The sequence below is a fragment of the Clytia hemisphaerica genome, unplaced genomic scaffold (assembly GCF_902728285.1).
Source record: "Clytia hemisphaerica strain Z4C2 unplaced genomic scaffold, Clytia hemisphaerica genome assembly, whole genome shotgun sequence".
NCBI lineage: Eukaryota > Metazoa > Cnidaria > Hydrozoa > Leptothecata > Clytiidae > Clytia > Clytia hemisphaerica.
In genome coordinates, this window is record NW_027103483.1 from 110,102 (window position 1) to 123,276 (window position 13,175).

General features: G+C 35.8%; 1 protein-coding gene across 2 annotated transcripts; it reads right to left on the reverse strand.

Moving 5' to 3' along the window:
* Positions 1–1,648: 1,648 nt before the first annotated feature.
* Positions 1,649–13,175, reverse strand: LOC136798572 (cytosol aminopeptidase-like). Of its 2 annotated transcripts, none has more exons than XM_067055194.1 (16): positions 13,078–13,175; positions 12,333–12,457; positions 12,155–12,209; positions 11,907–12,012; positions 11,660–11,728; positions 11,391–11,490; positions 11,098–11,256; positions 10,426–10,565; positions 10,175–10,190; positions 9,654–9,867; positions 5,919–6,021; positions 5,635–5,714; positions 5,405–5,517; positions 3,563–3,599; positions 2,642–2,738; positions 1,649–1,776 (listed from the first exon to the last, which is right to left on the reverse strand). In XM_067055194.1, exons 1-16 carry the CDS (start codon positions 13,159–13,161, stop codon positions 1,727–1,729), a joined length of 1,548 nt encoding a protein of 515 aa, XP_066911295.1. In that variant the 5' UTR covers positions 13,162–13,175; the 3' UTR covers positions 1,649–1,726. The 2 variants fall into 2 exon arrangements, with proteins under 2 accessions (XP_066911295.1, XP_066911296.1); XM_067055195.1 differs by lacking the exon at positions 2,642–2,738 and adding an exon at positions 2,778–2,874.

The window sequence follows — 13,175 nt, forward strand, 5'->3', positions numbered from 1 at the left end:
AAGACATTGACTCTCCATTTTTCTTTATTGTTTACTACCTTCATGCTGGAAACAATTTTACCCCTCCTAAATCGAAATATCCGATTAAATAAAGTAGAAAGTCTGAAAATGCAATTCTGACCCGAACTTTAAATTCTGCAAAACGCTAAAATACCCAGAAATGACAACATATTCTGACCATAAAGAAATTTAAAAAATTATTCATATAAAGCTAACCAATCAGGTTCTCGAGCGGGAATTTCCTATATGAAAACTTATCAGAGGGGATACGCAGCCTAAATAATGTAGGATTAAGGAGAAAACTTGCGTTTTTAGGTTTATAAGATTTTTGCTGAGTCAGTATTAAGTAAACTTTAAACCCAAATATCTCCTGATCTGATCCATACCATTTTTCAGTTTAGTACCTTTCAAGGCCTATCTTTTGAGTCTGGTTCTGAAATTGAAATAGACACATAGCAGATTTTGGGTCATTGTAAAGGGTCTTAATGACGTAATTAAAAAACATGATCTCATGATATTTCAAGTACATCTTGTTTGCACTGAAAATTGACGTTGTCATAGAATGCCGCAAAAAGGGTCCATTTTTATTTGGTGGTTCTTGGTCCATTATAAAGAACCTTTGTGCAAAATTTCCGAAACAATTCTACCGGATAATACAAGCGCTGCCATAACTATTGTGGTACCAGGTTTGGAGAATGCCGGGTGTGTGCTGACTGGACCTTCCGAAAAACGACACTTAGAGTGGAGAGTACGGTATTTCGGAATTGTGGAAATCGACCCTTTTTCTTCGGAATTTCGGAATTCTGAAATTGTTTCGGTATCGAAAATCCATGAATTTTTGCTTCGAAATTTCGGTATTATAAAGTTTTTATCCCCCTTTTTCGGAATTCATACATGAAAAATCAAATTTGATGAAAAATTAGTCAAAACGAGGAAAAACACCCAAAAAGCTCGGTATCGGAATTGCAAGTATTATTTTACGGAATTTCCGAAATTTTGGTATTTCGGAAATCGCGAACCCCGTACACCCCAAAACTTAGAGGGACTAAATATTACCCTTAGTGAACAAAATTGGCGAGAGAATTATTATGCCGTCTGAAAAGCAAATTAGACCGGAATAATTCAAGGAGAGTTCATATTTCAATGTGGAAAATTATTCATGGGTTACTCAAAAATTGAGAAATGTTCGAAAACACTGCTTAAAGATTTTTAACAATTTGACTGGTTAAGAAAAAGGGAGTGATTGACAATACTAATGAATAGTCTTGTTAAGAATAGAAAATACCGCTACATAGGTCTATATAACTACTCTGTACCGGAGTGTATCTCATGTATAACGTGGCGTAGTACGGCGATGAATTATTTCAGGTCTGTTTACAGACAAGATTCAAGTACAATTTTAACATTAAAGTCGTGTGAAGTTTATTTTTAAGCCCCATTTTTACCACAACTTAGTGGTATTACTTGACTAGTTGCAACTTATCAAAATACAGTAATAGGATAAGTATCCTGGGTTAAGTATGGGTTTTACAAAAAAATTTGAAGCAGCTTGAGAATTATCTCAATTATAAAAGAGGGGCGTATGGCTTGGATGAAATCGTTGCATTGAAAAAATGAGTTTTTTGTAATTGGTAAATGTTTCCATCAAAAATACAAAAAGAAATTCCAAAGTTATGTGTGATCTAAACTATAAAAACTTGTCAAATAAAAATAATGTTTCTTTTTTCTACGTAAAAATATTTCGGACGGTTTCAACCAAAGTTCTTGTCGGACGACCTAAGAAAATAAGAAAATCAATATCAGATCTCAAATGCCTCCCCCTAACAAAAGAGTTCCAAAAAATCAAACCAAACAAGCAACATGCTGAATGGACCTACCTAATGATTAACATCAGATGAAAATAAGAAAAAAAGTGACAATAATTGTACAAAAATTCAGAATGGAAAAATAAAGCTTGTGTGTTGAATAATGTAAAATGGTAAAAAGGAATTTCCCCAAATACGAAAATCACTTAAACCATTCAGGCCCAAAAAACCCTATTTTTAAGCAGTTTTTTCCCCAAATTTGCCCAAAAAAATTTTCCTTAAAAATCTGGCTCCGTCACATTTTGGGCATTGCCATTTTGCATCATTGTGCAAAAAATCAGAAAAACATTATGAGTCAACATTGAGAAAAGCTATATTTCCTTATTTGGTTAAAGGGAATTTCCCCAAAATACGAAAATCCGTCTTTTAAGGCGAATAAGAATTTTCCGGGAAAAACCACTTCAGTCATTCTTTAGAGAATTTTGCCCTCCATCTTTGTACAAAAAATAAGAAAAAAGTAATGACAGGATTTTGCACAAAGTCCAAAAAACCCTATTTTTAGGCAGTTTGTAGCCCAAATTTGCCCGTCACTTTTTAGGAATCATCATTTTGCATCATTGTGCCAAAAAAACAGAAAAAAGTAATAAGCCAATCCCGAGAAAAGCTGGTAACAGACGAACGGACGGACGGACGGACGAACATGGGTTAATTTAAAGGACCTCCACCGGGGTACCCGGAGGTAGGTCCAAAAATTGAGCTTTTCAGAGCTGACGAAGGCGGAAAGAGAATTTACGTGTCCATGCATTTTGAAAAACAGGAAAAGAAAGCAGACAAACCTGACATTCCGGAGTTGAGATACGGTAATTCCCCTCCGGAATTATCCATCACGCCAGCAATATCTAGATGAGCCCAGCTCTTAATCGTTACAAATTCCTACAAAAATATGAGAGAAAAACATGAGGTTAGACTGACCTGAAAAGCCTGGACCGAGATAAGATAATTCGCCACTCGAGTTCGCTTTGACGTTCGACATGTCGAGGTGGGCCCAACTTTTTATCGTCACAAATTCCTGAGGGACGGAAAATTAGACACGTTATCAATCCAAATAAATATGGATCAAATATGATTAGGAAGCTTTGAATCTACAGGGGAGTATCGAAAAACATTTTTTCCCTAAAAAACTTTCACGAACAACATAAACAAATCGCAAACAATTTTCACACGAAGAAATGGCTTAGAAGGACAAATACTTCTTGAATCGGATTGAAGCTTTTGTTTTTTGACTCGTGAGGCTTTAACGGGCAGAAAGGTGCCATAAATAGTTCTATTTATACCGAGACGGAAAAATCGTCTGAGACGAATAGTTTGTAAAATGTGATCTGTGGAGGAGATCCTATTTATTGAAATATGAATCGAAAGTACACTCCTCCATAATTCTCAATTTCTAAATTGCTCGTCTCAGACTAATTAATCGTCTCAGTATAAATAGAATTATTCTTAATTTTACTTTAATTTAGAAGCATTACTGATTTTTTTCTTATCTTGTCAGGAATTTTTTTCGCGAGCATAAACTGAATGGATGCGAATGGCTCTTTCAAGAATTTTCAAAGACATTTACTTTCGCGAAAAGGGCTAAAATTCGCGAAAATCACAAAAGAATCTGCCCGCGAAAGTTTGTACGCTTAAAGAAGTCTTTAACAGTGTAAATATAAACTTTCCATTTTATGGAAGTTTTTGATTCGAATTACTACTCTTACCTTTAAAAAAGCGGCAGCAGTTGCGGACCCAGCGGAACTATGGAAAAAATAAAATAACAAGTGATACTTTTATGGACCTACCTGGTTATGCATTTAACACATATATAACTGAAAACTACGTGAGCGTGACCATTAAACAATCATTCAGAACACAAATAGTCACGATATATTAAAATTAGTCGTTTATTTCTTATAAAAAAAACATTTAGAAACCAAAATTTCATGCTCTTAAAATATTCTTTTATATTCAAGACTTCGTGAGCAAAAAAAACATATCTCATCAAAAAATTCAGTAATTTGGCTAAGAACATTGATGTATGCTTATTAATACTGATTCTTATAGATAAAGATGCGTTTTTTGAGCTGAAAAATTATTTTTTTACAAAAATCTGCTTGAGCCATCTTTTACCTACTTTCATGCAAAAAATCAGAAAAAAACAATGATTCAATATTTCACAAATCCAAAAAACCTTTTTTTAGCCGTTTTTTAGCTGAAACTTACCCAATTTTTTTTTCTTCCAAAAATCGAGCTCCGTCACATTTGAGGGTTTATAGTTATGCATCTTTGTGCAAAAAATCATAAAGAATGAAAGAGCCAATCTCGAAAAGAGCTAATACCTAAGTAATTGATAATGTGCTTATAAAAAAATATCGAATTTGGCCAGTTTTTCTATAAAAAAACGCCAAGCAACCAAAATTTTATGTCCAAACACACATATTCTTTAAAAGTAAGCCCTCACGAGTAAAAAAAATATCTATCTCACAAAAAAAATTCAGTAATTTGACTAAGAACATTGATGTATGCTTATTAATAGTGATTTTTATAGATAAATATGCGTTTATTGAGCCAACTAATTTTTTTTGCAAAAATCTGCTTGAGCCATCTTTTACCTATGATGGTACCCTACTTTCATGTAAAAAATCAGAAAAAATTAATGATCCAATTTTTCACAAAGTCCAAAAAACCCGTTTTTTGGCCGTTTTTTGGCCCAAATTTGCCCAAAAATGTTTTTTTTCGTAAATCGAGCTCTGTCACATTTGAGGGTTTGTAGTTATGCATCTTTGTGCAAAAAATCATAAAGAATGAAAGAGCCAATCTCGAGAAAAGCTAATACCTAAGTAATTGATAATGTGCTTATAAAAAAATATCGAATTTGGCCAGTTTTTCTATAAAAACACGCCAAGCAACCAAAATTTCATGTCTAAACACACATATTCTTTAAAAGTAAGCCCTCGCGAGCAAAAAAAACATCTATGTCATAAAAAAATTGAGTAATTTGACTAAGAACATTGATGTATGCTTAGTAATAGTGATTCTTATAGATAAACATGCGTTTTTTGAGCCAACAAAATTTTTTGGCAAAAATCTGCTTAAGCCATCTTTTACCTATGATGGTACTTTCATGCAAAAAATCAGAAAAAATTAATGATCCAATTTTTTACAAAGTTCAAAAAACCCGTTTTTTAGCTGTTTTTTGGCCCAAATTTGCCCAAAAAATTTTTTCCCCGAAAATCGGGCTCCGTCACATTCGAGGGTTTATAGTTATGCATCTTTGTGCAAAAAATCAGAAAAAACTAATGAGCCAATCTCGAGAAAAGTTGGTAACGAACAGACGGACGGACGAACGGACAGAGGTGAATTTATAGGACCTCCACCCCACCGGGGTAGGTCCAATTAAATTGAGTGGTATAAATAAAGAAAGCTATGTCTTAAAGAACTGTTAAGCAATCAATACTTGAACAAATCTCATTCACGAAGCTTCTTAATTATTGACTTTTGGTTAAGTAAAAAACAGCTTCCCAAAGAAGAAGTCTGAGAAAAAAATCCCTCAGGTATCGTACCGTGCTTTTTTCTGCGTGTTTCGTAGATCAGCAGTCAAGCTACATTTCATTTGTTTGGTGTAATGTTTGTACAAAGGCATTCTCCAAAAACGATCGCCTGTCGTGTAACTGGCCTGGAAAGAAAGCCAAGTATTTTGATGAAAACCTACTCAAACCTGTTTCGAAGAAAAGCTTCGAAAAACAAAAAAAGGAAGTTTTTATATAAATCAATTTCAGGAATCGGATGTTACCTGTTCCATGTTCTGCCATAAGTTGTTACACGTTGTGTAAGCTCCAGCGGCTGCCCCACCTAACGCCACGTCGATTGCACCTGAAGATGAAAGGTGGCAGTTTTATCCAACGCAGTAATATCAAGTTTTTCAGTTGTACAAACTGTAAATGAAGCAAAAAAGGACAGCAAAAAGGACAGCAAAAATGAAAACGCTTTAGAGACCAATCTTATCAAGAATATCTAAGTTGGGTTAAGTGATGGTTGCGAAGATCCCAAGGGTCAAATAATTTTACCTCCCCTTACCTGTAAGTGTAGCGACATCGATTATTGTAGACGGTTGAAATTCGTCCGCGTAGCATAAAGCGTCCGCCAGGATCATTCGTCCTTCAGCATCTGTGTTATCGACCTAAACACAATGACACAATTTTTATGGACTCTTTTTTTGCCATTTTTTATTTGATTATTACTCCAAAGTTCCTGAGAAACAGCGGAAAGTTTTAGTTTTTTAGTTTTTATTGAATATTTATACAGGATTACGCAAACAGTTACAAGTATCTGATATTACCTTTGGTCCTGTTATAAATCTAAAATAATAAATAAATTATAAGTTAAATAAAAGGCATGCTGGCATAGTTTACGAACGTATTGAATTTGGCTATGAAAAAGCACTTGAAAATTAATTATTTGAATGAGGAGTTAAATTCGCTATGAAAGTAGAAATTACGATGTTAGATCTCGTTTTGATTGAGAGGTGTACGTACTTTCCAATGTTGGAAAGGCATGAGTAAATGATAGTAAGGAAAAACACGAGGCATAACACAGTATGAAAAATAACTGAGGCAAACATAAAATAGAACTAATAGAGAATATATTAAACTAAATATGAAAGGTTATACCCGCAGAAAAACCACGCTGTGATCGATAGATACTTCAAAAGGTTATCTTAAAATTAATGTAAACAAGACTAAGAGTATACATGTGAAGTCTATTAATACAGTAATACTGAGAATATTAATACTGAAAAGTGTGACGCAATGTGTAAACTCTGAAAAGGAGAAAGTACCCAAAAACAGTGAAATTATCATATTCAAAATGTTTAAAAAAAAAAAAAAATAAGACGGAAATAAATATTAGATAAAATATCCTAAACGCCTATCTTTACTATCTCTGGTAAAAGATCATTGCGTAGTGTTGTGGTGTTGTAAACAAATTGATACAGAATATTAGGGATATAGTTAAATGTAGCAACGAGAGTGAAAACCAAAGCCTCACTAGATCCAAAAATAAATTATCCAGAAAAGAGATAGTGTAGTGGCAAGTTAAAGGCTAAGCAGAGGCACTATACTTAAATAAAATTGAAAGTATGAGACTTTATTTTGTTTTTAAAAATATTAAAGTCATTTACGGTTCTCAATTCCACTGGTAGCGTATTGTACAACCTTCCTCCCATAAAGAAGAATCCACGTCGGGCAACTTCTAAACGAATTTTGGGCAGACGAATAAAAGCATTTTGGTTTCGTGTATTGACACCGTGGTTATTTTGTTCGAAATGATTAGCCAGCAACACACTTGCTTTACCCAGCATACATTTCTTCACAAGGCAACATGCTTGACGCTTCATGACATTCGATGTCGGCACCGTGGTTATTTTGTTCGAAATGATTAGCCAGCAACACACTTGCTTTACCCAGCATACATTTCTTCACAAGGCAACATGCTTGACGCTTCATGACATTCGATGTCGGCTCGATAATATGGCGATCTATTTGCCGTTTGTTAATGATCCTTCTAGCCCTGCGATCGATACTGTCAAGGCGGTCGATGCTAGATCTGTTGAGGTTTAGGTTGGTGGATGACCCGTAAAGGATGATAGTTTGTACCATAGCACGAAATATTTGGTAGGCTGCGAATGAAGTTACGTTCGATCGAATTAAAGTCAGTAGCTTTAAACGTGAAGTTGATATCTTAATTGTTTTTTCAAAATGTTCGGATAGTCGAAGCTCTGGGTCGATCAAAATTCCCAGATATTTGTAGCTGGTAGCGTTGTTAATGGGTGTTTCACCGTAGAGTAAATTCAGTTTGGGAGAATCGTGCAATTTCTTAGCGGTGGAAAACAACATCCCCTCAGTCTTTCCTTTTTTCAGGTTAACGATAAGTTCGTTCTCGGTCATGAAGCGTTGGACGTTGTTGAGTTCGGCGTTTAGGATGTCGTTGACTTCTTTGGAGCTTTTCGCCGCAGTGTAGATGACTGTGTCGTCTGCAAACATGATCGTTTTGCAATTCTCAAGACAGTCAGGAAAGTCATTGAAAAATATAAGAAATAAAAGTGGGCCAAGAATGCTTCCCTGGGGGACGCCACAGGTGACCGGTTGCGGTTGGGACATGGCTTTATCATACGAAACAAATTGTTGGCGATTGAAAAGGTAGTCTTGAAACCAGTTCAGCTCAGTCGTCCTGATCCCGTAGGCCGGTAGTTTTTCAGTAGCGAACCGTGGCTGATTGTGTCGAACGCCTTGGATAAATCGAGGAACAGGGCGCCAGCAACATTTCCTTTGTCTACTTGCTTTCGAATATCGTCGATGAAGAGGTTAGCAGCCATTTCCGTGGAGGAGTGCTTTCTATAACCGAATTGGAAATCAGTGAGTAGATTATTCTCTTCCAGGTATTCAGTAAGCTGCATCTGGACAATTTTCTCTGCTATTTTCGAAATGACTGGTAGTATCGAGATTGGACGATAATTTTCGACAGACGATATTTTTCCGGATTTGAATAAGGGTGTCACTTTGGCTTCCTTCCACTCGGTCGGAAATGCTGAGGTGGATAACGAAAGATTGATTATATGTGCGAGTGGTTTGGAGATGGATGGAGCTGCATCTTTCAGCAGGTTAGATGGAAGTTGGTCGATGCCGGTAGCCTTCTTTCGTTTGAGTCCTTGAAGAAGTTTACATATCAGGTCTTCTCCAACCATTGAAAACTTGAAAATCTTATCGGTGCGGTTGGGAAAGGGTCTAGCTTGTCTCCAGACAAAGTCTATTAGTGGCATTGCTTTTTTCTTTAGATTCTGTGCCACTTTGGCGTAATAATTACAAAACATATCGGCTTTGTCTTTTGGGCTAGTAGCGGTTGCGTCACCGTCTTTGAGAACGTCAGTTGGTTTTGATTTTACGTTTGAAGATGGTAAAAGTTTTTTGATGTGACCCCAGAACTTTTTACTATTTTTGAGGTTTTCGGTGAGGATTTCTTTATGGTAATTGTTTTTCGCCTGTTTGATGAGATTGGTGCATCGGTTCTTTTTACGACGATAGATATTTCGATCACCTTCGTCTTTCGTTCGCCTTGCTTTTCGATCAGCTTTGTCACGATCGTTCAGGTGTGCTCGGATTTCTTGGGTTAGCCATGGACATGGGCGACCTTTGATGCGTTTTGTTATTTCAGGGGCATGGCGATTGAAGGAGTTAGTCACGATTTGTTTGAAGTATTTCCAAGCAGCATTTGGTTCGGACTGTTGATATACAAGATTCCAATCGACTTGGCGAAGTTCGTTGTTCATAGCATCAGGATTGTACCGCGAAAAGTTTCGGCATTTGATGGTTTTGGGTTCATATCTTTGATGGTTACGTTTCCGAACAACTCCAATCATATCATGATCACTTAGTGATAAGGGAAAATTACGGTTTCGTGGGAGATTTTCGACTTGTCGTTTGTCAGGGCGAGATCGATTAATGTTCAAAGGGAGTTTGAAATTTGCTGAATGGGGAGATGCTGATTACAAGGCGAGGGGGATTATTATCCGAACAGTCATTATCAGATTTTGGAGCAAAATAATGGATTTTTTTGACAGATAAAAATGTTTTCAGAAATTTATCAATGTTATAAGGGGTTCTGCTGCGAGAGTAAAAAAAAACAGCAAACAAAAAACACAAGGGGCCCATTTATTTGACATCTTTGAAAGAATGGATATGTACAAGATATGGTACAAAAGCTCATAACACGAATATCTTTCTAACCAGCGTCCTCGGATAGTAAAATAGAACCAACCTCGACGGTCTTTCCATTGAGTGCAGTAAAAACATCTCCTGGTTTGGCTGCTCGATCAGACGGCATATTTTCTGCCATGGGAACCAGCACTGATAAATTGACAGGTAGCTTCAATTTTGCAATGATGTGCAGCGTAGCCAAAACGCAAGCGGCTCCACCCATGTCTCCCCGCATCAAACCCATCCCACTACTAGGTTTGATCGAAATACCGCCACTAGAGAGATGAAATGAAGAAGTCAAAATTATAATAAATAAAATCTTACCAACTCGATCAGCAAAATCTCCTTTTTGACTCGAGACCCCCTGGATTTTATTACGTCACCCGTAAACCGATCAAGATACACTTTTAATCCGATAGCCAGCTGATTTTGAAAATTATTTTCAGTGCACATCTTCTTATTAACATGATGAGTAGTACGGAAAGTTTCCTGAGTTGTCGATGAATATGTAGATGAATATCTTCTCTGCTTCGTCTTTTAACACTCAACAATCACACAAAACGAAAAAATGACGTCACTTACGTATCGAATGTGATTCCTAAAATAAAAATAAAAAATTGTTCAAAAAGTTGCCTCAAAGCTTTATCTTTGTTTTTCCCGGCCAACTGGAGAGATGAATGAAATTTAAGACACGTGATCCGTTTTAAGCTATTTGATTCGTCACAAATCAAACTCTTGCAATTCAACGTCTTCGCGTGCATCAATCATTCAAGCCAGCGGGGTCTAACTACTTCATACAACCGGATGTTTGTTGATGTAGATAAATGAATTACCTTTTCCAACAAGAACCACTTTCTTTTGTTCATCTGCATTTTGGTTGTAATGAAGTTCCACAAACATGGGTTTCTTATCGGAACCTTTACCAACTGACAGGAAACAATCCATTCCTTTCTCTCGCGCCCAGACATCATCTCTGGAAAATAATGAAAGAAAATGAAAAACCGCTGCTTGCAAGATGGTCCAAACAGCTAATACAGGGTGATACTTTGCAAGGAGCCAATGGCTCAGGGACATTCTTAAACCCTAAACGCTTTTGTTATAAGAATGGTATTTTTTTCCATTTCATCATGGATATTCTCAACTTTAGGATAAAAATCAACCCATAATATTCTTAACGACATTCTAAGTTTAGAATCTAAACCCTGCCTATATCTATATACATACCCCCCACCCAAAAAAAAAAGTATGACAATTTTGTGAAGTCTCGAGATTCTTATTAACGGTTCGGTTGTAAAAATATACGATGGTGACAGTTCTTAGCATATTCTTATAAAACATGTACTATTATTGGTCAACTCAAAATTAATGATTTTGTTTCTTCTTCTATTTGTTTCATTAGGTTTTTGTATTTTATATGTAAAAGTTCTTGTTACGACAAACCTACCTGGAGTCGGAAAAATGCGTTCATTTTCAAAGATCAAAATCATTCACAATAATTTATTCACCTGACGATGACATCAACATTCTTGAACGCCGAGAATCGTTGGACAACTTTGTCAGCAAACAGTTCAGGATATTTGAAATTAGAAGGCGTTTCCATCAAATCACGAGCCCAATTCTGACCCTCTGCCATCGCCAAACCTTGTTCGAACTCTGAAGTTTGGCTGAAATAAATTCAATGGACATTGGATTTTATCTCTATGATTTCTCAGATAAAGACATCATAAAGTAAGTGAGAAGTTTATAAGATCAAACCTTTTCTTTATACCTAAGTTTGGATTAAAAGTAAAATACTCACGCAGAGGACAGGACATTGAATGTGCAAGAGGTTTCATTTTCCTTTTTCGATTTGAATTCTTGGAAAGAATGAGTACTCAATCCAACTCCTTCGGCAGCAGCTATCACGAAAGAACAAATTAATCACATCTTGTTAATACACAAGGAAAGAAGGAAGAGCTGAAAATGTTTCGAATTCTTCAACTCTAAATTAGTGACAGTAATGTAGTGCAATGAGAAGAACTCAAATAAAACAGTTTCCATCACTGATCAAAAGAAAGAAGACATTACATTGAGCATCTCCACAATCATCCAATGACATCACGTCCACTTTGTATTTCTTCAACTCTTTGGCGCCCGCTGAAAGAAAGGTTATTCGAAGATTTTAATGAAAATAGACTTTAAAAACCTTCCCCTCCAATCAAACACTTACCTGAAACAAAAATACCTGAATCATCCAGTTATAGAGCAAAAGGGAATGATCACAGGGATATACAAAGCATTACAAAAATGTACAAAGAAAAGAAAATTGAAATACCTCCAGCCCCAATCCGTACATTTTCCTTGCGCTCGTCCAAACACTCGTTCTCATCAATATCCAAATTCTCTTCACCCAAACCACAGACAGTCAGCAAAGGGTATTTCTGGTGAAAAAAAGAAAACAGATTCGATTAAACCAGAAAACAAATTTCTACAGTTAGTATAATGGCGAATGACAGAGAATGAGCATAAATTTCTAAAACGACGATTTGACTGAAAAATATTTCACAAGAATAAGTTTCATACATCTGATAAATTCGTGAATGTTCGGACGCTGCCAGGTTTCCCATCAAAGTTTGAACTGAAATGCAAGGAAAACATCAACGGTAATGTAATGTGCTCGAATGCATGTCATCATTGATTCTGTAATTTTGACTTTTTGGATGTAAGTTTTTTGTTAGTCAAGAAAATAAATTCATATTACGTGTTAAGCGCTTGTAAAAGTTTGCCACCAGTTTCAGTGTTAAGAGATTCAGTCGTCCCTGTTAATACAATTTCACCATCTTCACCTGGGGCTTGGTAGCAGCCAGCAACTATACCATGTAGGTTCTAAAGTAAGAAAAGATAAAAATGTAGCTTCATTGTATTGGGTAATAAACAGTTGTATCAAATCATTTCTGTAATATATTATAAAGTTTATTATGTATCATAATGTATTCATATATAAGAGATGTAATTATTCTAAAGTTTTCATAGCGTCAGCCCTGCTAGTTGGGGGGGGGGTTACATCCTCCAAAAAGCCCCAAAAAGGTGGGGGCTAAAGATGTTTCAAATATTTGGGGGACCTAATGTACTTTGGGGAGCTGAAACCTCATCATTCAACGTGACAGCTGAATACTTTATCTTAATGGTTGGCTTCAATTCTTCAATTACTCAAATTAAAGCTCATGAAGTTGAAAGTTTTTTATAGAAAATGAGCAAAAGTTTTTTATAGAAAATGAGCAAAACATTTTGTCATAACCTTCGAACTGCAACACATTGAATAACCCTTTTTTAGCAGAAAAAAACTTTTAAAAGTGTCGGATGCCCTGGGGGCTACCACAAATATTTCAAGAATCTTTGGAGGGACTTAAAACTCAGAGGGAACTTAATTTTTGCCTGGGACCTAGACCCAGGCCGACGCTATGTTTACAAAATGATTTTCCAAAAATAATTATTTTAAATCATACCTTAGATTGTGCTGATACGTTTCCAATCAAAAGTTTACGTAATAATACTGTTTTTGATAATTGATTTATTTTTGTTGACAACATACTAAAAATAAAAG